The sequence below is a fragment of the Ornithorhynchus anatinus genome, chromosome 14 (genome assembly GCF_004115215.2).
Source record: "Ornithorhynchus anatinus isolate Pmale09 chromosome 14, mOrnAna1.pri.v4, whole genome shotgun sequence".
NCBI lineage: Eukaryota > Metazoa > Chordata > Mammalia > Monotremata > Ornithorhynchidae > Ornithorhynchus > Ornithorhynchus anatinus.
Window position 1 is genome coordinate 11,667,817 of NC_041741.1, and position 21,474 is coordinate 11,689,290.

General features: G+C 42.3%; 1 protein-coding gene across 3 annotated transcripts in view; it reads left to right on the forward strand.

Moving 5' to 3' along the window:
- LOC114805403 (A-kinase anchor protein 6-like) overlaps window positions 1–21,474 on the forward strand; it is a 181,218-nt gene that overhangs the window by 98,583 nt on the left and 61,161 nt on the right. For all 3 annotated transcript variants that reach the window (XM_029078760.2, XM_029078759.2, XM_029078761.2), the window contains exons 6-7: window positions 16,573–16,669; window positions 17,691–17,852. In XM_029078760.2, coding sequence (XP_028934593.1) covers window positions 16,573–16,669; window positions 17,691–17,824 — 231 coding nt within the window. In that variant the 3' untranslated portion in view covers window positions 17,825–17,852. The remainder of the gene's footprint in view (window positions 1–16,572; window positions 16,670–17,690; window positions 17,853–21,474) is intronic.

The window sequence follows — 21,474 nt, forward strand, 5'->3', positions numbered from 1 at the left end:
AAGGCCTTTTTCAGACCTGATTATCTTGCATCTATCTCAGTACTTAGTACAAAGCTTGGTAAGCATAGTAAGCACTTTACAAATACCACAATTATTATCATTATTGTTATGATAACTGTGTCACTGTTGTATTGCTGTATCATTAGCTGGCATGCTGATGATAAGTATACTAGTTGGAGGTTAAGGTTGCTTTTAAAGAAACTCCATAGAAAGTAGATTACTCTGAACCTATGTTTGCATTAGAGTGATTCAAATAGCAAAATTATTGAGCCAGCATCTGAAAAGACATTCTGTTATAGACAACTGAAGTGCTCTGAATAGTGGAATGATATTAATTTGCCCTAGGGGCGTGTAGACCCATCCCTGGAGAAAGGTGATAGTGAGTTTTTTTTGAAAGTCATTTGGGCAGCAAGTTGCACTGAGAGCTTCTGATTGAAGTAGTGTCACTTTGCAGAACTCTTAATTATGGTCTTGAAAGGTCACATGGTGGCACTAGAAAGCGATGTGTTTCTCCTCTAGGATCACTGTCATTCAGGGTTGGAAATGAAAATTTCTTTCAACATAGATTCTACTATTAATAATTCCAGTCTCTGTTGAGGGCTTACTAGGTGTCCAGCATTGTGCTAAATGCCAGGATAGATACAGGGCAATCAGACATGATTTGATATCATGGTCTAGATATCACTCCATCCTTCTCCTAGTTTCTCTCTTTTTCCCCTCCAGAAATAGCTACTAAGATCCAGTCAATAATATAGGTTAAATGTAATAATAATGGTAATGATCATAATGATAATAGCCCGTCAAACGGCAGGGACTGTCTCTATCTGTTGCCGACTTGTTCATTCCAAGCGCTTAGTACAGGGCTCTGCACATAGTAAGCGCTCAATAAATACTATTGGATGAATGATAATTTAAGTGCTTACTATGTGTCAAGCACTGTTCTAAGCACTGGGGTAGAGACAAGCTAATCTGGCTGGACATGGTCCCTGTCCTACATGTGGCTAAGGGTCTTAATTTCCAGTTTACAGATGAGGTAACTGTGGCACAGAGAAGTGAAATGACTTGTCCAAGGCCATGTTGCAGACAAGAGGCAGAGCTGGAATTAGAATCCGGGTCCTTCTGACTCCCAGGGCTGTGCTGTATCCACTAGGCCATGGTGTTTCCCTCTTATTCATCATTAGGGCTAGAGGGGTAGTCAGCTTGTTCATTTGTTTCATTGCCAATTGAGCAGCTTTGCAAATGGTACCAAATAGATCCAACTTACTGGGAAGTTCTTACTAGCTGATATCTCCCCTCTAACCCCCAGTGACTAAACAGGGAGGGAGTAAAATCATAAAATATGTTGTCTCCAGTTGCCCAGTTTAAATCACTACTGATGACAGGTGAGTAGGCAAAAGTAGCTTTCAAGGTTGGTCATGAAAGTGTTAGATTTTCAGGGCCATGAATCTGTTTTTAGATGAGAGAGTGAATACTTTTCACAGAGAAGCAGCGTGGCTCAGGGGAAACAGCCCGGGCTTGGGAGTCAGAGGTCATGGGTTTGAATCCTGGCTCTGCCACTTGTCAGCTGTGAGACCTTGGGCAAGTCACTTCACTTCTCTGTGCCTCAGTTCCCTCATCTGTCAAATGGGGATGAAGACTGTGAGCCTCACATGGGACAACCTGATTACCCTGTATCTACTCCAACGCTTAGAACAGTGCTCTGCACATAGAAAGTGCTTAACAAATACCAACATTATTATTATTATTACTTTCCATTCATTTCCTCCTTTTATTTTGATTATAATTTCATGCTGAGTCAAGTAACTTAATACTGAGATTGCTATGTGCCATGCAGAAACTGTAGTTCACCCAGGTACCAGAACACTGGTGTTACTAATGTGTCACTTTTCAGTGTTTTTCAGCAAATCAAAGAGAAATATGATAATAATAAATAGTCTAAGGGCCTGGTGAAACAGTGAGACCAGTGGAGGCGTTGGTGGTTGGGGTGGGTGTGGTGGCATCTGAAGTCATGGCCGGGGGTAGGGTGGGAGCTTAGGAGGGTGAAGGGCAAAGGAAGGGAGGCTGGAGAGAAAATGAGGTGGAAGAGCATGGCTCCGTAAGCCTCATCTCAAGCCCCCTCTCTGCTCCTCCTTGAAGCTCTCCAGGCCAACTCTCTTCCTCTGTGGATTTCTTCTTCCCTTTAGCATCTGTCCTCTGCATCACCATTTGCCACCATTCCCTATTATCCCTCCCTTATGGGAACTTTATTCACTTAAGTACTTACCCCAGAAGACTTTGATATTCACCTCCCTGCCCTTCCTATGGCACTTATGGACATAATCTTATATCCTGTTGTTTCTCTTACCTCTAATTTACTTTAATGGCCTCTAGATTGAAAACTTTAGAGCAGGTATTGTGTCATCCTACTTTATTGTACTCTCCCAAGTGCTTAGAACAGTGCTCATCACACAGTAAGTCCTCAATAAATCCTATTGATTAACTTGGCTGGAATGTCTAGGCAGATGTCAGTTGGCACACGTTGGAATTTTGACTAACCAACCAACATCCTTGACTCATTAATATAATAGATAGAAGGTAGATAAGGGCAATTCTTACAGTTATTACATTCTTCTTCCCTTGAGGGATGCCAAGTGTTTTCTAATGCTAATCAATGAAAGCCTCATAATATCTGTAGGAGGGATACTAACCAGGGGCTCTATTTTCACTTGGAGAAATGCTGTTGAAATTGCAATGATACATCGATGAATTTTCATGATAATTAATCATTTGCCTACAACTAGGCTGCTCCTTTCAACAAAATAATTCCCCTCTTCCTGGAAAATGACATTTTCAGGAAAATGTCAGTCTAGAAAGGTATTTCGTGAGTATTGAACATATTGAACGTTCTTCCTCTTTGAAAACAATGCTTTTAATATATATGCCCTTGGCTAATCTCCCTTCTTTCTCCTGCCTTCCTTCTGCCTCCCCCTCCCCCTACATAGCCCTCCGCCTTTCCCTATTGAGGTTCTGAAGCCTCCCAAACCCCTCTTAGAGCATCATAAATAACTTTACCACTTTCATTGTTCATGGCAGCCCATTTAGATTTTTTTTTCCCCTTCAAGACAGAGCATCTTCAGAGTGATGGTGCTTAAAAGTCAAAGCCATAGAATGGACTAATATCTTTTCCCTCAGGAGATTTTGTTTCAATCCATTCAGCCTGTTGTTAGTTTAACTTTCTGAACTTAAGGCACCGATCACAAAAATCATCTTCCTGCATGCTAGGCCCCAGATGGGTATGATGGTTTGTTTGCTTGTTTTTTTAGAGGAAAATCCATGCCATATACTAATCAGACCCAAGAAAACAGATGAGGCTAAAAATTCAGACAGGAAAGGTGGACTGAATCAAGTGTCAAGGAGGAGGCAGATTACCCAAATGGGTCCATTAAATCCCAGAGAAAAGGGCAGAACCCAGAGGTACAGATAGAAACCAGTTGACTCTCAGAGTCAGGCCCAACTGCCCAACTCGGTGTGCCTTCATGGTGGCACCCACCTTCTGCCTTGATTGGAAGATGTTGGAAGACGAGTTAGGTTTCTTCCAGGACTTCTGTGTCTGTGTCACAGTGGAGGCCTGGGAGAGAAAGTAGTGGAGGAGGTTTAGTGTTGGGAGAGGTGGGATGGGGGGAAGAGAATTCCTCCCTGCATTTCCAGATGGGGACATTGAGACAGAGAGAATAATATCATACCTGGAACTGGAATTCAAGAGTTATTGCTTTGGCTGAGTCTGTTGGAATCTTCTTAATAATAATGTTGGTATTTGTTAAGCGCTTACTATGTGCCGAGCACTGTTCTAAGCGCTGGGGTAGACACAGGGGAATCAGGTTGTCCCACATGGGGCTCACAGTCTGCATCCCCATTTTACAGATGAGGTAACTGAGGCACCAAGAAGTTAAGTGACTTGCCCAAAGTCACACAGCTGACAAGTGTGTGACTGACATAGAGATGCACCCATTCAAGGAACTGAAATGAAAGAGAAAGGGCTGTAAAAGCTCACTATTTCCGCCATCTTCACATCAGGTGTCATTGGTCTCTTTTTGAGGCTCCTTCTCTGCCTCCCACCCCCTAACTGTGGGAGTCCCTCAAGTCTCAGTTCTGGGTGCTCTTTTGTCCTCCATCTACACCTACTCCCTTGGAGAACTCATTTGCTACCATGGCTTTCAACTACCATATTTATGCGGATGATCTCCAAATCTACACCTCCAGCCCTAATCTTCCTATTTCTCTTCAGGCATTTTTTTCCTCCTGCCTTCAGGACATCTCTACTTGGTTGTCCTGCCAGCATCATGAACTTAGCATGTCCAAAAGAGGACTCCTCATATTCCCACCCAAACCCATCCTCCTTCTGACTTCCCCAACATTCTAGGCAGCACCAACATCTTCCCTGTCTCACAAACCTGTAACCTTGCCATTATCCTCGACTCATCTCTCTCAATCAACCCACATATTCAATCTGTCACTAAATCCTATCCATTCAACCTAAACAGTATTGCTAAAATCTGCCATTTCCTCTCCATCCAGACTGATATCACATTAGTCCAAGCACTTATACTATCCTGCCTTGATTACTGAATCAGCCTCCTTGCTGACCTCCCTGCCTCCTGTCTCTCCCCACTTCAGTACATATTTTATTCTTCTGCCCAGATCATTTTTCTACAAAACCATTCATTCCATGTTTCCCTACTCCTCAAGAACCTCCAGTGATTGCCCACCCACCTTCACATCAAACAGAAACTTCTTACCAAATGCTTGAAAGCAGTCAAGCACCTTGTCCCTTCCTACCTTACCTTTGTGATTTCCTTCTACAATCCAAACCACACACTTTACTCCTCTAATGCTAACCTACTCACTGTACCTTGATCTTGTATATCTCACTGCCAGCCCCTCACCCACATCATGCCTCTGGCCTGAAATGCCCTTCCTCTTCATAACAGACAATCACTCTCTCCACCTTCGAGGCATTTTAAAAGCCTATCTCCTTCAAGAGGACTTCCTCGTCTAAGCCCTCATTTCCTCTTCTTCCATTCAATTCTGAGTCACCCTTGCACTTAGATTTGCACCTTTTATTCACCTTTCCTTCAGCCCCAGCACTTATGTACATATCCATAATTTATTTATACTAATGTCTGTCTCCCTCTCTAGACTGTAAGCTCATTGTGGACAGAGAACAGGTCTACCAACTTTATTATATTGTACCCTCCCAAGCACTTAGTACAGTGCTCTGCACAAATTAAGCACTCAGATAAGTATGATTGATTAGGTTACCCATCCTAAACCCTCTTTTCCCCCCTTTCCCTCTGCTCCTCCCCCTCTCCCTTCCCATCCCCTCAGCACTTTACTCGTTCCCTCAACTGTATATATTTTCATTACCCTATTTATTTTGTTAATGAAATGTACATCGCCTTGATTCCAATTAGTTGCCATTGGTTTTACAAGATGTTCTTCCCCTCGACTCTATTTATTGCCATTGTTCTTGTCTGTCCATCTCCCCCGATTAAACTGTTAGCCCGTCAGACGGCAGGGACTGTCTCTATCTGTTGCCGACTTGTTCATTCCAAGCGCTTAGTACAGTGCTCTGCACATAGTAAGCGCTCAATAAATACTATTGAATGAATGAATATTAGGAATCCTCTGAGCATCCTACTGAAAGAGAGCTCCTTTCATTATGAAATCCTATGTCCTATAGGGCGTAGGTTTTACTTGGAATACATGTATTCACTCCTTTTCCAGAAAGATCTTCTTTTTGGCCTGTACTGAAGCTTTAAAGAAAACTTGAAGTCCACTGGGTTGTCAGTTTTCTTCCCCACATAAGATATGTCAGATTGCAAGCTTCCAAAGAACCAGATAGTGTGTGGCAATAGTGTGTATTAGGTTCAGAGAAACCAAGCCCAGGATATCTCAGATGGATGGGAAGAGGGAGAATTGGGAAATAGTGTTTCCTCATTTCTGATTTCCCCAGAATGATGGAGAGTAGGATCCATCACCTTGTGACTCTACCCAGTATCAGTGAAGTTGGATTGGGTATGAGCTACAGTCTATCTGGCTGACCGGAGTTTCAACTCAGGTATTCATCACCCAGAGCGCACATCTGTCAGGCTAACAAACCACACCAATATTCAGATCCTTCTATGACATCATATTTTTAATTAAAGAAGATTGTATAGTATTGAAGAATCAATATTCTTCCTTCATTGCTCTTGCCCATTTTCAAAATGGGGAAAAAAATCATTTTTAAAAGTTCCCAGCTATCATCTTGAGGCTAATGGCTCCAAGCCTAAAAATGACCAGACTTTCCCATCCCCACCCTTTTAGTTTGGTCTCCTCTCTCCTGCCTTTGTTCAACTTGGAGGCAGAGGCATGCCAAGCCAATTGGGCTTCAAAGGTCCAACTGAGGCCCCTGCCTCTGCTCTGCTGAGACAGTGTCCTGGTTTGATCGCTTACCTGGCACTGTCACTGCTTGACTATCTGACACAGCTGTGAAGGGTAGATCCAGTAATGGAGGCCTGGATTTTGAAGTCCTACTCATTCACCCCAATTGACCAACCTTAACTCTCTCCCCGAATTGAACATTTTTGGCCAGAGAGATAGGTGCCTAGCAGAGTTCCTGCTCTCTGAAGCCCTGTTACCTGGCCCCTGGCTTTGTATTATCTCCTTAGGCAGGTGAGTGATTGGGCAGAACTCAGCCGCCTAGTTTGCTATCTCCATCTGGATTGGTGGAGCCTGTGGGCTACATGATCAGTCTTGGGGGTTCTAAGGCTTTGGGGGCCAATTTGTCAGCCCCTCAAAGCACCAAATGGGATTTGCGAGCCCCACCTAGGAGGGAAAGGCCACATCCCTTTCTGAGTTAAAGGGAGTTTAAAGATAAACAGAATGAGATGAAAAAGCAGTAGAGAGGCAGAGAGAGCTCAGAGCGCAAACATTCCAAATGGAAGTATAGTTGCATCGGTGGTCTCGTGCAAAGTTGGGGTGTGTCCCCCCAGGGAATACAATCAGTGGAAGTCCAAGGCTCACTGAGGTCTCAGAAGGTGATCTACCTCCCACAGCCCTGCCCGTCTCCTGCTAGCTCTCAGCAGAGGGGTGCCCTAGGCTGGATCAGGGCAAAATACACAATCTAAAGTAAAATAAAAAATTCTGAAGTCATGGTGATGTATTCCTGAATCAGTAAATTTTGAGGAAGCATATCAGATCTGAAAATTTGGGCAAATACTTCCCGAAATTCTCTCACCATTCCTCTCTCTCTCTCTGTCTCTCTGTCTCTCTCTCTCTCTCTCTGTTTTTCTCTCCCTTTCTCTCCATCTATTTCTTTCTGCCTCTCTATTGCTTTTTCATCTCACTCTGTTTATCTCACTCTCTCCCTTTCACTTTTTCTGTTTCTCCATCTCATTTTCTCACTTCTCTTTCTTTCTCTTTCTCACATTTTTATCTGAAAAAGGGAAGATGCCGTAATTAAGATCCACAAAGACTACAAAGCTGGTGAAATGATACAGGTGTATGTTTCAAAGTTAAACTATTTCCTCAACCAATTACTGGCTGCAACAGAGTGCAGACATTGAGAGCATTGTGTTTTGTCTGCCCAATGTGATGATAACCAAAATACTCCTCAGGCTGCCAGTGAAGGAATGTGTTCTCCTTTCCTTTAAGGTGTTAAGATTTCCATTGGCTTTGGGATGGAGAAACAGGAGTTTTAAGGTTGGAGAGACACAAACATTAAATAGCTTAATGTTAATTGAAAATTTGGGATCTGTATGAAGAGTATCATAATGATTTGCCATCCCAGTCTTTATTAAGTATTTCTACTCCTCTAAAAAGTGTCAAATATCTGGGTATCCAAAGAGCTAGGCCCCAGACTGCCAAATAAAATTTGGATAAACAGGCAGTCTCTTGTATTCGTTCCAGATCTGCCTAATGTTCTTTTTTATGGTATTTGTTAAGTGCTTACTATGTGCCAGGCACTCTGTTAAGCACTGAGGTAGATACAAGCAAATCAGGTTAGACATAGTGTCTCACATGGAGCTCACAGTGGTAATCCCCTTATTACAGATGAGGTAACTGAGATTGAGAGAAATTAAGTGACTTGCCCAAGATTCAAAAGTGCTAATGTTTGCATTAGGGCCTGTATACTAGCAGATGGATATGCCATCTATCACCCATGCTGACATCATGTGTTCTGGAGCTAGTATACATGAATTAATTTCCCATGGCTGCCTGGCGGGGGGCGGGTGGTGTTTTGTCCCTGAGCTGACCTTGTTTTCATTCTTTGATGAGCACTAGTGGGTTTGGATGGTCACTCCGGGCGATAATTTTTTTTTCTAATTCACTTTACCTTCTTTGTCCAGTATACCCAAGTCAGATCTTGAGATGCCAGTATTGGAGCTAAGAGAAGCTTTGAAATCAGAATCCATTAATTTATCTTTTTCTTGTAGAGAATAATGAAAAAAGCTATGAGAATAGAAAGTCACCCCTAGTGATGTCAATTAAGCTCCCAATACATATACATTCTCTTGGACCTTTACATTTGTTTGGACACGATCATAATTTGCTTAAAGAGGGAAACTGAATTCCTAGCTACCTGATGGTTCAGGAAGAAAAGTGGAAGTCTGGAAAGGGAATGGGGGAATTCATTTTTTAATCCCCTCTACTTAGTTTTGGTTTGGGAAAACCAAGCAAATTCTAGGATCTGCTGAGAAACTATCTGGAACAAAACCCCAGATGAGCATCCTAATAGTCCTTGACTCCTTCAAATCTGAAAGATTTCAATATCACACCTACAGTGGAGGGGATTGGTATGGCTAATCAATCAATCCTAAAGAAAAATACTCCTTTTTTTTCCTCCATTTTCATCAGTCAACAGTATTTCAGTCAATCAATCAATAATGACATTGATTAAGTGCTTCCAATGCACAAGGCGCTGTATAGAGCTCTTGGGAGACTCCTGGAGATTGATTCAGATGCGGTCCCTATCCCACAGTCCAAGACAGACATACAGGGAAAAGTACTAAACCACATTAAATAATTCAGACACCAGAGTAAAGGAGTTGGTCAATTCATTGTCTTTTCATTTCTCCAGGAAGGACCATACTGTTCAATTTATCACAACCTTCTCACCATTTTAAATGTGGCTCTGTGGGTTTCTGCCCACTCTCTGCTCTTGAAGGAAGTAGGGTATCCCTTCTGAGATGATGTGCAGAAGGATGAAAGTAGTTGTGAGCAGGGTATGTGTCTACCAACTCTGTTATATTGTACTCTCCCAAGCACTTAGTTTAGTGCTCTGCACAGAGTAAGCACTCAATAAATATGATCATTTGATTGGGAGGCTACAGATAGCATGACATCTTGTTTTTCTCTGCCCTCTCTATTCCTGCTTTGTTTTCCCCTGGCATGACGGAAAGGGTGTATTTTGAAATGAATGTTCAGATGAAAATTCCCTTTTAGGAGCTGAATCTACTTGGGGCAAATCTAAGTTGTCGAAAAAGCAACTAAACACCTTTAGTATCTTACCTCGTAATCAATTGATCAATCATATTTATGGACTACCTATTCTGCTTAGAATACTGTACAATAATCAATCATCGGTGTTTACTGAGTGCTAACTGTGTACAGAGCCCTTTATTAAGCATTTGGGAAAGTATAGTATGAAAAATTTGGAAGGCATGATCCCTGCTCTCCAAAAGCTCACTATCTAATTCGGAAACCCTGATACCACCGTGTTAGATGACTGAAAGCACTTCTGGTTTTTCCATCCCTGGCCCTCCTTGTCCTCTGGAAAACCTCCTGAAGGCTAAGAAAAGCATAAAGTTAAGAGAAGGGATGCCTAAGCACCCCTAGGCAGCAGCTATTTGTCAGGTAGCCTTCCAGACCAATCACAAGAGAATGCAGCACATGACTATCAGTCCTCTCCTGCGTTGGTTGAACCCACTGGTTTTTAGCTTGACAAACTACTGAATCCTTCACATATTAAATTTGGGTGAAAATGGAGTTTGATTTGGTTGGAACCATTAAAGCTTAACATGGGCTTGCAGTGTGGAGAGGAGATTTTGCCTTGTGAAAACTAAGCCACTAGGTGCAGAATATTTTACTGTCAGGGCTTCATTGGAAGAACATAACCCAAACTCTGCCCTCAAAGAACTAGAATCTTATAGACAACTGACAGGTAAACATACTCTGTGCAGCAGAAGGATTTCAGTGTATGGTAAGTACAGTGGGAGGAGAGGGATAAGGTTAAGTAATTTTCTCAGCCAGGATTTTAGGACAGTTTTTCTTTGATCCCTTAAGTATAATTGCCAGCAGTTTGACCATGGTAACAAATGACACTGCATACTTGGGCCTGCTATAGAAGGCCTAACTGTCTTCTTGGGCAGTTTTATCTGTAAGTCATACAGAATGCCAAATAACAGGACCTGATTAGCAACTATGGGTTCTGGGACTCAATCATTCTCCAGCATCAAAATCCACCAGAACTCAGTTCACTCATCTTCAAAGTCCTTCTAAATTCCTACCTCCTCCAGGAGGCTTTCCTCAGTTAATTTTTCTACTCCCAGATTACATCTTTCCAATTATCATCTCAGCACTTTTACACTTCCTCAGCACTAATGCACTCACAATCTTCTGCAAGAATTATATATATAGTTGATTTTTAAATTCTACTCTTTGAGCACTTCTATCTGTGAATCATTTTGTGTCTGCCTCACCCATTAGACTGTAAACTCCTTGAGAGCTGGGTTTGATTCTTTTGTCTTTTGTGAGCTCTCTGAAGTGCTTAGTACAGTGTTGTGAATACAGACACTCAATATATGCTACTGATTGACTGATTGAGACAATACTTATTGCTGCTTGTTTTGATGAGCAAAATATGAGAGGAAAATAGATGACAGCAGAGTATTTAAACAGCTGATGAAGTGGAAGGTGAGAAGCAGCGTGGCTCACTGGAAAGAGCACGGGCTTTGGAGTCAGAGGTCATGGGTTCGAACCCCGGCTCTACCACTTGTCAGCTGTGTGACTTTGGGCAAGTCACTTAACTTCTCGGTGCCTCAGTTACCTCATCTGTAAAATGGGGATTAAGACTGTGAGCCCCACGTGGGACAACCTGATTCCCCTGTGTCTACCCCAGCGCTTAGAACAGTGCTCGGCACATAGTAAGCGCTTAACAAATACCAACATTATAGAGAAGCAGCATGGCTCAGTGGAAAGAGCACGGCTTTGGAGTCAGAGTCCTGGGTTCGAATCCCGGCTCTGCCACTTGTCAGCTGTGTGACTGTGGGCAAGTCACTTAACTTCTCTGTGCTCAGTTACCTCATCTGTAAAATGGGGATTAAGACTGTGAGCCCCCACGTGGGACAACCTGATTCCCCTGTGGTCTACCCCAGCGCTTTAGAACAGTGCTCTGCACATAGTAAGCGCTTAACAAATACCAACATTATTATTATATACAGCAGGAATGTGGGGCCACAAACAAGTGTGGCACATCCTGGGGTTGATGATGATAATAGTATTTGTTCAGTGCTTATTATGTGCCCAGCACCATACTAAGTGCTGGGGTAGATAAAGCTAATCAGGTCAGACAGGGGAATCATTTAATCGTATTTATTGACCACTTACTGTGTGCAGAGCACACATTTCTAAAGGAAGCAGCATGTCTAGTGGTAGAGCACAGGCCTGGGAGTCAGAAGGCCTGAGTCCTAATCCTGGCTCTGCCACTTGTCTGCTCTGTGCCCTTGGACAAATCACTTCTCTGTTCCTCAGCCACCTCATCTGGCAAATGAGGATTAATTAATAATAATAATAATATGGTGGTATTTGTAAAGCACTGTTTTAAGCCTTGGGGGGGGGTACAAGGTGAATCAGGTTGTCCCCACATGGGGCTCACAGTTTTAATCCTCATTTTTACAGATGAGGTAACTGAGCACAGAGAAGTTAAGTGACTTGCCCAAAGTCACACAGCTGGTAAGCAGCAGAGCCAAGATTAGAACCCATAACCTCCGACTCCCAAGCCCGGGCTCTTTCCACTGAGCCACGACACAGTCTGTGTCCAATGTAATTATCTTGTATCTACCCAAGTACTTAGTATACGTATTGGCACATAAGAAACACTTAACAAATACCATTAAAAAAAATAGGATTGGTGCTTTAAGAACTGCTGTTTGGTTGTGATGTAATGGCAGATGAACATGAGTAGTAGCAACAGAGGGGATGGGAATACTTTATCCTTTCCTTCCACATTTTCTCTCTCACCTTTTTCTCCTTTTCCTTTCTCCCCTTCAATTCATTTACCTTTCCATTCCCCTTCCCACTTCCCCTTTCTTCCCACTCTCCTTTCACTCCCTTACCTCTTCACCCATAATTAATCCTTCCTATTATCTTTTCCCTCTCCTCCGCTTCTTTCAAATTCTTCCCTCCTGGCCCCAACCATTTTAGGCCTCACCCTCAAGCTGCTTAAGGTAACCAGAGTGCTCTCCAGAACTCCTCCAAGAAAAATTCCAGAAAAGGAAAAGAGTGCCTTGTACTGTACTTATCCTGCCCTACCCATGCTAATAGAACAGGCCAATGAGTGCGAGCCTCAAACCTGGCCTGAACCTACAACAGGTGCCTCTAATATCTCTTTGACCCTGAAAAAGACATTTTCCCTTCTTCCCCTGAGAATGGCTAATTCTATTTGCCTAGGCCTGTGCAATTCAAGGATGGCCCTAAAGATGGAAAAGTGATCCTGTGTACCTTAGGTATCACATAAGACACCATTCAGTGAAAATGACAGTGTCCAAGTTCACGATTCCAGGTGCCTTTTCCAATTGGATACTCCAGTGCCATCTCCTCCCTAAGGTGTTTGGTCATAGCAATGGCCAAAGTACTTTATACTGGCATGTGTCATTCTTACAGCCTCACAGATAAGAATCAAAACAGGTCAAACAATTTCCTGTTACATATAGAAGAAATTTAAACAAACACAGAATTTCTGTGAGCACTAGAGTTCTGAAAGCACTTTGCTCACTCCTCCATCCACATACCTCTACCTGGTGCAACGGCCTTGGCATCTAACTGGTTCCCATGGCATTCAAGACCTAAAAGTTCAGACAGGAAGTGCTATGGTATGATAGCGGACTCCTCACTGATGGATGGGGAAATCACAGTGGAGCCAATTCAGGGCTCAGACTCCAGTTCCTGCTCAAACCTTCTCTACTAGCCTTCTCGTCATTTTGTGTCTCAGTCTTTCAAATATATTCATACAATTCCCTGAGGGGTCTTGTTTTGAAGTGGTAGGTTGTTTTGTTCCCAGTCTCGCATAGAATTGCTTAGAATCATTTTATGCTGCTGAAACACCCCCACCCCCCCCACCCAGTAGGGACACGGCATAATATGAATGGAATGATTAAGCAGGGTTTTGTGTATATATGCAGATGCGTCTGACTTTGCCTGCTATTCAGCTGTGAGGATGACTGAGGTGCAGTCAGTTACCAAGGCAGCGAATCCAAACACAGATTCTTCCATGGCAGCAACAATGCAGAATCTGTGCAGGATCGTGAAGCACAGGCAGCAGGCGCAGGATTGGATATCTGTCTGTCACTCAAGTTTCAGCCCATCAGCCAAGCTGCCTCATCAATATACTGCCATTCCTTAGTTTCAGCTATTCTCCTTTGTTCCAGAGCTACACTATGCTAAAAACATACACACAGGCATACACACACAATCACGTACACACACTCACAACACTACTCAGTTTACAGAAAATTCCAAATTTGTGTGTCTTTAAGAGGCTCAAACTGTCCACATTTATGGTGTGCATAGAATCTATGACTTATGGGTATGTGGTGCTTGCCTGTGGCAACCGACCTGTGAATATTTAATCTTGGAATAATTGGAATGCATTTTCACAGAGTGCCCATGGGATCTATGTGCAAGGAGATGTCTTGCTCAGCACCAAAGCTGGAAAAGCAGAATTCTCCTCCATCTTTGCGTATCCGGTGGCACTGCTCTATGGTCCTTTCCAGTCAAAGATCCCTGGCACAGGGCCTTAGATGTGTGCTTACCGCAGCCTGCGGCTCATGGATCTACCTGTGATTTGGTTTAATTAATATTATTGTAGTTAATTTGTGCACCTAAAATCCAAGCAATAGTATAGACATTTGGGTGGTAGTTATGTTAATAGTTCTATTCAGTGCAGCAAGCCTATCTTCTTAAATAATTCTCATCCCTTCCAATTTTCCCCCATCAAATGTAGCCATATTCATCTGGGACAGTGTCAGAGCCAGCTGCATTTTATCCTATCTTTTGGCTGCAATTACATCAAATTTACCCCTACCTTCTCTTAGGTCTTGACGTCCTCTGTCATTATAAGACATAAGGCCTGATGCACTTTTACTCTAGTGAAACATGTGATTACAATTTTTCAGCTCAAGTCTGTTTATAGTAAACAGTAAATTAAATATTGGTGAGATACAGGTATCAGGAAAGTCCTCAGATGGATTCCCGATAGTCCTTTGGTGGACAGAAGTATTGCGGGCAAAGATTTATCCTAATTTCTCATTGGTAAAGGTCCACCTCAAGTTTTGGGGGCTTCCTCATCCCCCCAACTCATTCAAGCTGGTTTGTTTCAGACCTGAAATAGTTTTTCTCCCACTTACTAAGAAATAGATGTGGACTACTCAGCAGCTTCCAACTGACTAGGAGACAAATGAATCTCTAGGGCTCATTATAATTCTCAATTGTTTGTCCTAATTGGTGCATGTGACCCAAGGTTGCTGGTTCAGACTCTTTACTCATATAGTACTAGAATATCTAGTTGTTGGGCCACCCCAGCGTCTTTCTACGTGAAAAACAAATCTAGTAGCTGTGCTTTGTGCTAGAAATTTGGGCATGATATTCCTGTTCTCTGCCTGAATTTTCCTAGTGCCAGACTGCGATGCTTCTGTAATGTCAAATAATGCATTATTCAGAATAGCAAAGTCTTTTTGAGAAGTCAAAACGTCTGAACAAGATCATGAAAATCCTCCTTAGCCCTCTTCCATCTCCCGTTCTACTCCAATAATAATAATAAATAAGATATTTATTAAGCGCTTACTGTGTGCAAAGCACTGCACTAAGCTCTGGATAGATACAATCCTCTCTCTCCACTCTTTATTCTATTGTGGGACTGGAAACTGTCGAATCTCCTTACTGTATTTGTTTTCCATGACCTTCTCATACCTTCATAACCCACTTCCATTTTGCCAAAATATCTTTGTCCTATCCTTTTAAATGCAACAGATAACCTCCCCCTCACCGAAACCTATCTTGACTGAAGAGAACATAAGCCCAACACACCACTTACCCCAACATATTTGACACAACACCCCATCTTCTCTTATTCCACCACACTACTGCTGTTTTATTTTTGTTATCATCCAGTCTCCTTTTCTATAACTTGTCTAGTCTCCTTAATCCCCCAAAACAATGCCAGATACTCAGTGAGGTCTCCCTAAATTCATGATTTTTGTTACGTGGAAGAGTAGGAGGTGAGGACGAAGAGAAGAAAGAACTTTAGAACCTAAAGAGAAACACCGAAAGATTTAAATACCTTTGTAATAAACAGAACCCCCAATGAAATCCAACCCTGGTGACCAGTTTGATCAAGCAAACCAAGGAAAAGTTTCATTCAAAGGGTTGTTGGTGTGTTCAGGCTCCAGCAGAGGTTGTGTTAATACGAAGGAGGATCAGCTAGGCCAAGCAAGACACATATGGGGATCATTGTTCAACATTAACCTATTCTAGCCTACCACCCTCGCTATGAAAGCAGGATATGAGATGAAATTGGGCCATCTCGGTAAATCTTCAAAGGGTAATAAAAACGTGAAAATGCACCTCCATGCGAGAGTTACCACTTTTTTCCAGATTGCTAGGCTAGAGCTTTCTCTCACTAGAGCCATTTAATTGATTACTAGCATACGGTGTCTCTAATGGGGGTGTTGTAATTGGCGATAAAGCTGTGTCACATTGTAAAGAACAAACTTAAAACCAATCCCAAATTTTTTTTAATTTTTTTTTTAAATGGTTCCACCTCTTCCAGGGGGCCTGTGGTGCAGCCAAACCCCTTGTAGTTTGGGCACTGGAGAAACCAAACAAAATGTGACTCTCATTATATTAAAGGATGTGTTAAACTGCCCATAAGGCTATTATATTTTATGTTGCCAATTTTTTTATGGTTTCATAAATAGTGCTATCACAAACATTTCAGAAAAAAAGGGAAGAAAAAGAGCTCATATGTGCTGGTATAAATTCAGTGTATTTTATAGAATACTGCTACTCTGGATATAGCCTACGGGGTGTGACTTTTCATAAAAACCTAATGAATTTCTAGATTTGCCAGCCGTTTCTAAACAGATGCACTTTGATAATCTAATGGGAACATTTTGAGCCCAGATCCCAAATATCAGTGCTTGTAATATTGCAAATCAGTCTGTCCACTGGGTATGTCGGGCTGCGATCCTTGATAAAAAGTCACAAGTGGTGTTGCATGGGTGCTTTCTGTTTCCCTGCCTCTGAAATATCTGATGCTCACATTTTTCCCTGCAGAGCTTTAAGCTGAATGTAGACAGCCATTGTGCTCTAAAGGAAGCTGTGGTGGAAGAAGGACAGCAACTTCTTGAGCTTATTGTATCTCACAAATCAGGTAAATCCTTCTGAAATATTGCAAGCCTTTATGTCTCCAGACTATTAAAGAATGAGGAAGCATTGCTGTAAATTACTGCATATATTCCCTTCCTTATGTATTATTAATATTTACATTATCAGATTGACCTTCAAGATTTATAAATGTTTCATATACTGCATACAATGCTGCGATACTTATAAAATGAAATACTGCCTGCAAATAGTCTGTTCATTTTATTTTGGTCTTGCTGTTCAGCTGAGTTTCAATTGAAATCACATCCCTGAAAACTTCACATGGCATGCTCTTTGATGTAGGTGCTTGGGAAATAACATTAAGATAATGAATGAGGATTGCACATATCTATATACATGCATATGCATTAGTGTGCTTATAGATATCATTCCAAATGAAAGGTAGACTAGAGAGAGAGTTGAATTTATCAACACCCCCATCCCTCTCTCCCTCACTCTCACACACATGTGTTCTGCACTGGTAATTGCATTATTAAACCTCTTTCTTGCCCCAGTATCATTGTATTTATGAAGCAGAAATTTTGGATTAGATATTTTGCCATTTGGTTATGCTTAAGCTAGTATGGAAAGTCAGAATGAACTGTAATTCGATTCCTATCTTCAGAATTTAGCCCGACACTGTTTGTCTTCAGCCCACATTATATACAAGTGCACATGTGCAAAGCCACACATTTTTAACGAGCATGATGGAGTAGGAACATGGGTTCAAATGTTCTAGTAATCATTGATTTTTGCTTCATCTTGAGCTTGTGGCACTGACAGGTTTCATTAAGTGAACTGAGTGTAAATAAAATGCAGTATGTTGGATTCAGTGTGGCTTCCAGAAAGCTATGTCTCCCACTTCATACTCTTCCAAAATCTCCAGACTCTGGTGTGAGTAATAGAGCAGCTAGAATTGCGGGGTTGAGGAGATTTGTTTTTTAAAAATTCTTGAGTTTCTTCCTAATCGATCTGTAAAAGCCCATTTAAGTCCACAACTTTTTGCTTTCCACTTTCTTTCGGAGCAGGACTGAAGGACATGCTGCAGATGATTGCAAGTCAATGGAAGGAACTACAGAGGCAAATCAACGGCAACAACAGCTGGATTCTTCGGGCTCTGGATATCATCAAACGGAGATACTGGCTACTGATGTGTCTGTAGAGGAGGAGGAAGGGAAGGAAGCCCCAAGGTAAGTGGCTTGAAGTTTGCCTTATTTCCTCTTATTTCCCCTCTTCTTTTGAACTAAGCACCACTGAAGTTTTCTTTCCACCCTAAGGCTTTCATTTCTACTGGGTAAACTTTTTTTTTATAAACAAGAATGAAATGGCCCCTACTCTGAAACAATAGGAAAAAAGCTTAAAACTTTCAAGTTTCCTAGCGAAGATGGCTTATAGTATATGGAGGGGTGGTGGATTAGTTGGGGAGGGAGGGGACATAAAACATTTAGTAAAACAACATAAAGCATCTTTAAACATGAATAATCAGAATGGTTTTTAAATTTGTTTTGTTGCAACTATAAATCACTATAATCAGTGCAATCACTCAGCTCTGACATCCATTAGCGCTTGGTTACAGCAAATTAACAAAGAAGAGAGAAAGTGATTCATTATCTCATTCCTGTTAAGTGACTATCAGATGCATTGCCTAATTAGGGAATGGTCATTGTAGTGGGAAGAAGGTCATATGCTTTGCTACAAATCTTTTTTTGCTCTGAGTGTAAGTCCTCCATAATGGCGCATACATGGAGTACCAACGTGAACCCGAAAGTGTCCAATTGACAATGAGATTTGGTTATATTTCAGATGTGCTTCCAAAACAACAGATACAAAGGGAGTTTAAGTCATTCGGCTTCTCTATCTGAACCATGCTTCTATTTGCTGACCTTTAGGTGCCCCAACAAGGAAAGTGTGATTTTTTTTCCTATACAAATTCCCAGAGTTCATTGATTCATTAATAAACATTGAGATAGCTGTGAATGCCTAGACTAGCTAGTCTAAACTCTTTCCTCAAGAACACAGTTGCTTGGGATACAAGGAATTGTGATTTCACTCTTGATTTAGAGAAAGCATTATGGGGAGAAACCCTAGAGTAGAGTTTTCCCTCCTACAAGTGTGTTGCCCTGTGCAAAATGCTCGTACAAAATCCCCCTCTCTCCCCCTCAATAAGGAGCTTCCATTATTAATGAACAATGATAATGCAAAGCAGTCTGCCCTAAGGTCATATTAAAAACCAAACAAGTCTAACTCTGACCTCTACATCCGACCTTGTCTTATGCATTTGCTTATAGGCCCAAGTTTTGGTTAGGGATTATGGGAGTTATTGGCTGTGAACAGGGGAAGGGAACAGAGCTGGACTGGTGCTAAATCATTCCAGGGAGAACTCTGGGCATGTTGCCTAAGCCAGAGTGAAGTAGAGAGTTAAGGAGTGGAACTCTTCCAACACTGTTCATTGCTCAATTAACTGGCTCTAAGTAGTTCCCTCTTGCTCTGAGTAAGGAACCACTCAGGTAGTCCCAGCCCTGATAGGCCTAGAGTGGTCTATAAGAAATTTCCTCATTGTCCCCTGGCTTTGCTTCAGGCGTAGAGGAAGTGGGGGTTAGAAGATCTTTGAGGAGGGAGGGGTAGCTCTGTCAAACAGAATGAAGTGTTTGACAGGTGTGGGCCTAGCAGAGGGAAGGCATGGAGTTAGTTGGATGTAGAAAGTTGGCTGAGGGCATTTTAAGTAGGCTGACTGGAAGAGAAAGGTTTGAGCATGTTTAGCAGAGGGAATAACTTGGAAAGCTGCATCCAAGATGGACTCCCAGGGGTTTCCCATTTCCTCTCTGCTTCAAGGAGAAACTCTGCTCATCAGCTTTCAAACACTCAGTCAACTCTCTCAACCATATCCTCTCTCTTCTCCCACTGTACCCCAGCTTGCATTCTTTGTTCCTCTTAAATTAACCTACTCCAAGTACCCTGCTCTTGTCTCTCCCTCCTCTGTACCTCTTGTCACACTGTCACATCCTCCCCCATCTGAACCTCCACCTTCATATGTGGTAGACCACTGCTTTCCCCTATACTCAAAGCCTTTCTCATATCATATCTCCTCCATGAGGCCTTCCCTGATTTATTCTAATCTCCCCACCTTATATCTCCCCTGCTGCCACTTCTGGGTATTTACAGCCTCTTGTAGCACTTATGTACATATTTTTATACTCTATTACTTCCACCTATTTGTAATTTATTTTTGATCTATTGCCCCCACTAATAATAGTGATAATAATGTTGGTATTTGTGAAGCGCTTACTATGTGCAGAGCACTGTTCTAAGCGCTGGGGTAGATACAAGGTAATCAGGTTGTCCCACGTGAGGCTCACAATTAATCCCCATTTTACAGATGAGGTAACAGGCACAGAGAAATTGAGTGACTTGCCCACAGTCACACAGCTGACAAGTGGCAGAGCCGGGATTCTAACCCATGACCTCTGACCCCCAATCCCGGGCTCTTTCCACTGAGCCACGCTGCTTAGACTATAGGCTCCTTGAGGGCAAGGATCATGCATACTTATTCTCTTGTACCCCCAAGCACCTAATACAGTGCTTTGCACACAATAAAAATGTTTGATTGGGAGAAATGGTGGAGGAAGAAATAGCGGGATTTGGCAGGAAACATTCTGTTGTTGTTATTACCAATAACATTTACTGGGTGCCTATTAGGAACCATTTTTAATGGTATTTGTTAAGTGCTTACTATGTGCCAGCCACTGTACTAAACGCTGGGGTTAGAAACAAGCTAATCAAATTGGTCTGTCCCACGTGGGGCTCAAAATATTCATCCCCATTTTACAGATGAGGTAACTGAGGCATTTAGAAGTTAAGTACCTTGCCCAGGTCACACAGCAGACAAGTAACAGAGCTTGGATTTAAAACCCAGGTCCTTCTGACTCCCAGGCCTGTACTCGACACCACTGCTGCAACTGAACTATAATAATAATAATGTTGGCATTTGTTAAGCGCTTACTATGTGCCGAGCACTGTTCTAAGCGCTGGGTAGAACACAGGGGAATCAGGATGTCCCACGTGGGGCTCACAGTCTTAATCCCCATTTTACAGATGAGGTAACTGAGGGACAGAGAAGTGAAGTGACTTGCCCACAGTCAACACAGGCTGACAAGTGGCAGAGCTGGGATTCGAACTCATGACTTCTGACGTCCAAAGCCCGTGCTCTTTCCACTGAGCCACGCTGCTTCTCTGAACTCTTACTGCATGCAGAACAGTGTATTAAGTGGTTGGTAGAGAATAATACAATAGAGTTGGCAAATATATTCCCTGCCCTCAAAGAAGTTACCGTGTAGTAGGGGAGTCAGATAATAAAATAAATTAAAAAGAGGGAGGTGCCAGAGTTTAAGGATATATACATAAAATGCGTGGGGCTGTGGAGGAGTGAGTATAAAAGTTCTTAACCGGATATGGACCCAAGTGTGTAGGCAACACAGAGGGGAAAATTTCATAAAGTCAGAGAACTAAACCTGCCCTTGAGTTTTCAGAGCAGATGACAGTGAGGCATCAATGATGAATTCCCCGCCCCCCCCCCAGACTGTGAGCTAGTTGCAGGCAGGGATTTGTCACTGTTTATTGTTGTGCTGTTCTTTCCCAAGCAGTTAGTACAGTGCTCTGCACACAGTAAGCTCTTAATAAATATGACTGAATGAATGAATCAATGAATTCTAGTTCCTTGCTGAGCGGCCTGGGTGAGGGTCAAAATGCAACTGGGACAGTAGCCAGAGGGGAAGGGTTTTGGGGAGAATGCTGTAAGCTGTGAAGAGATTTGCT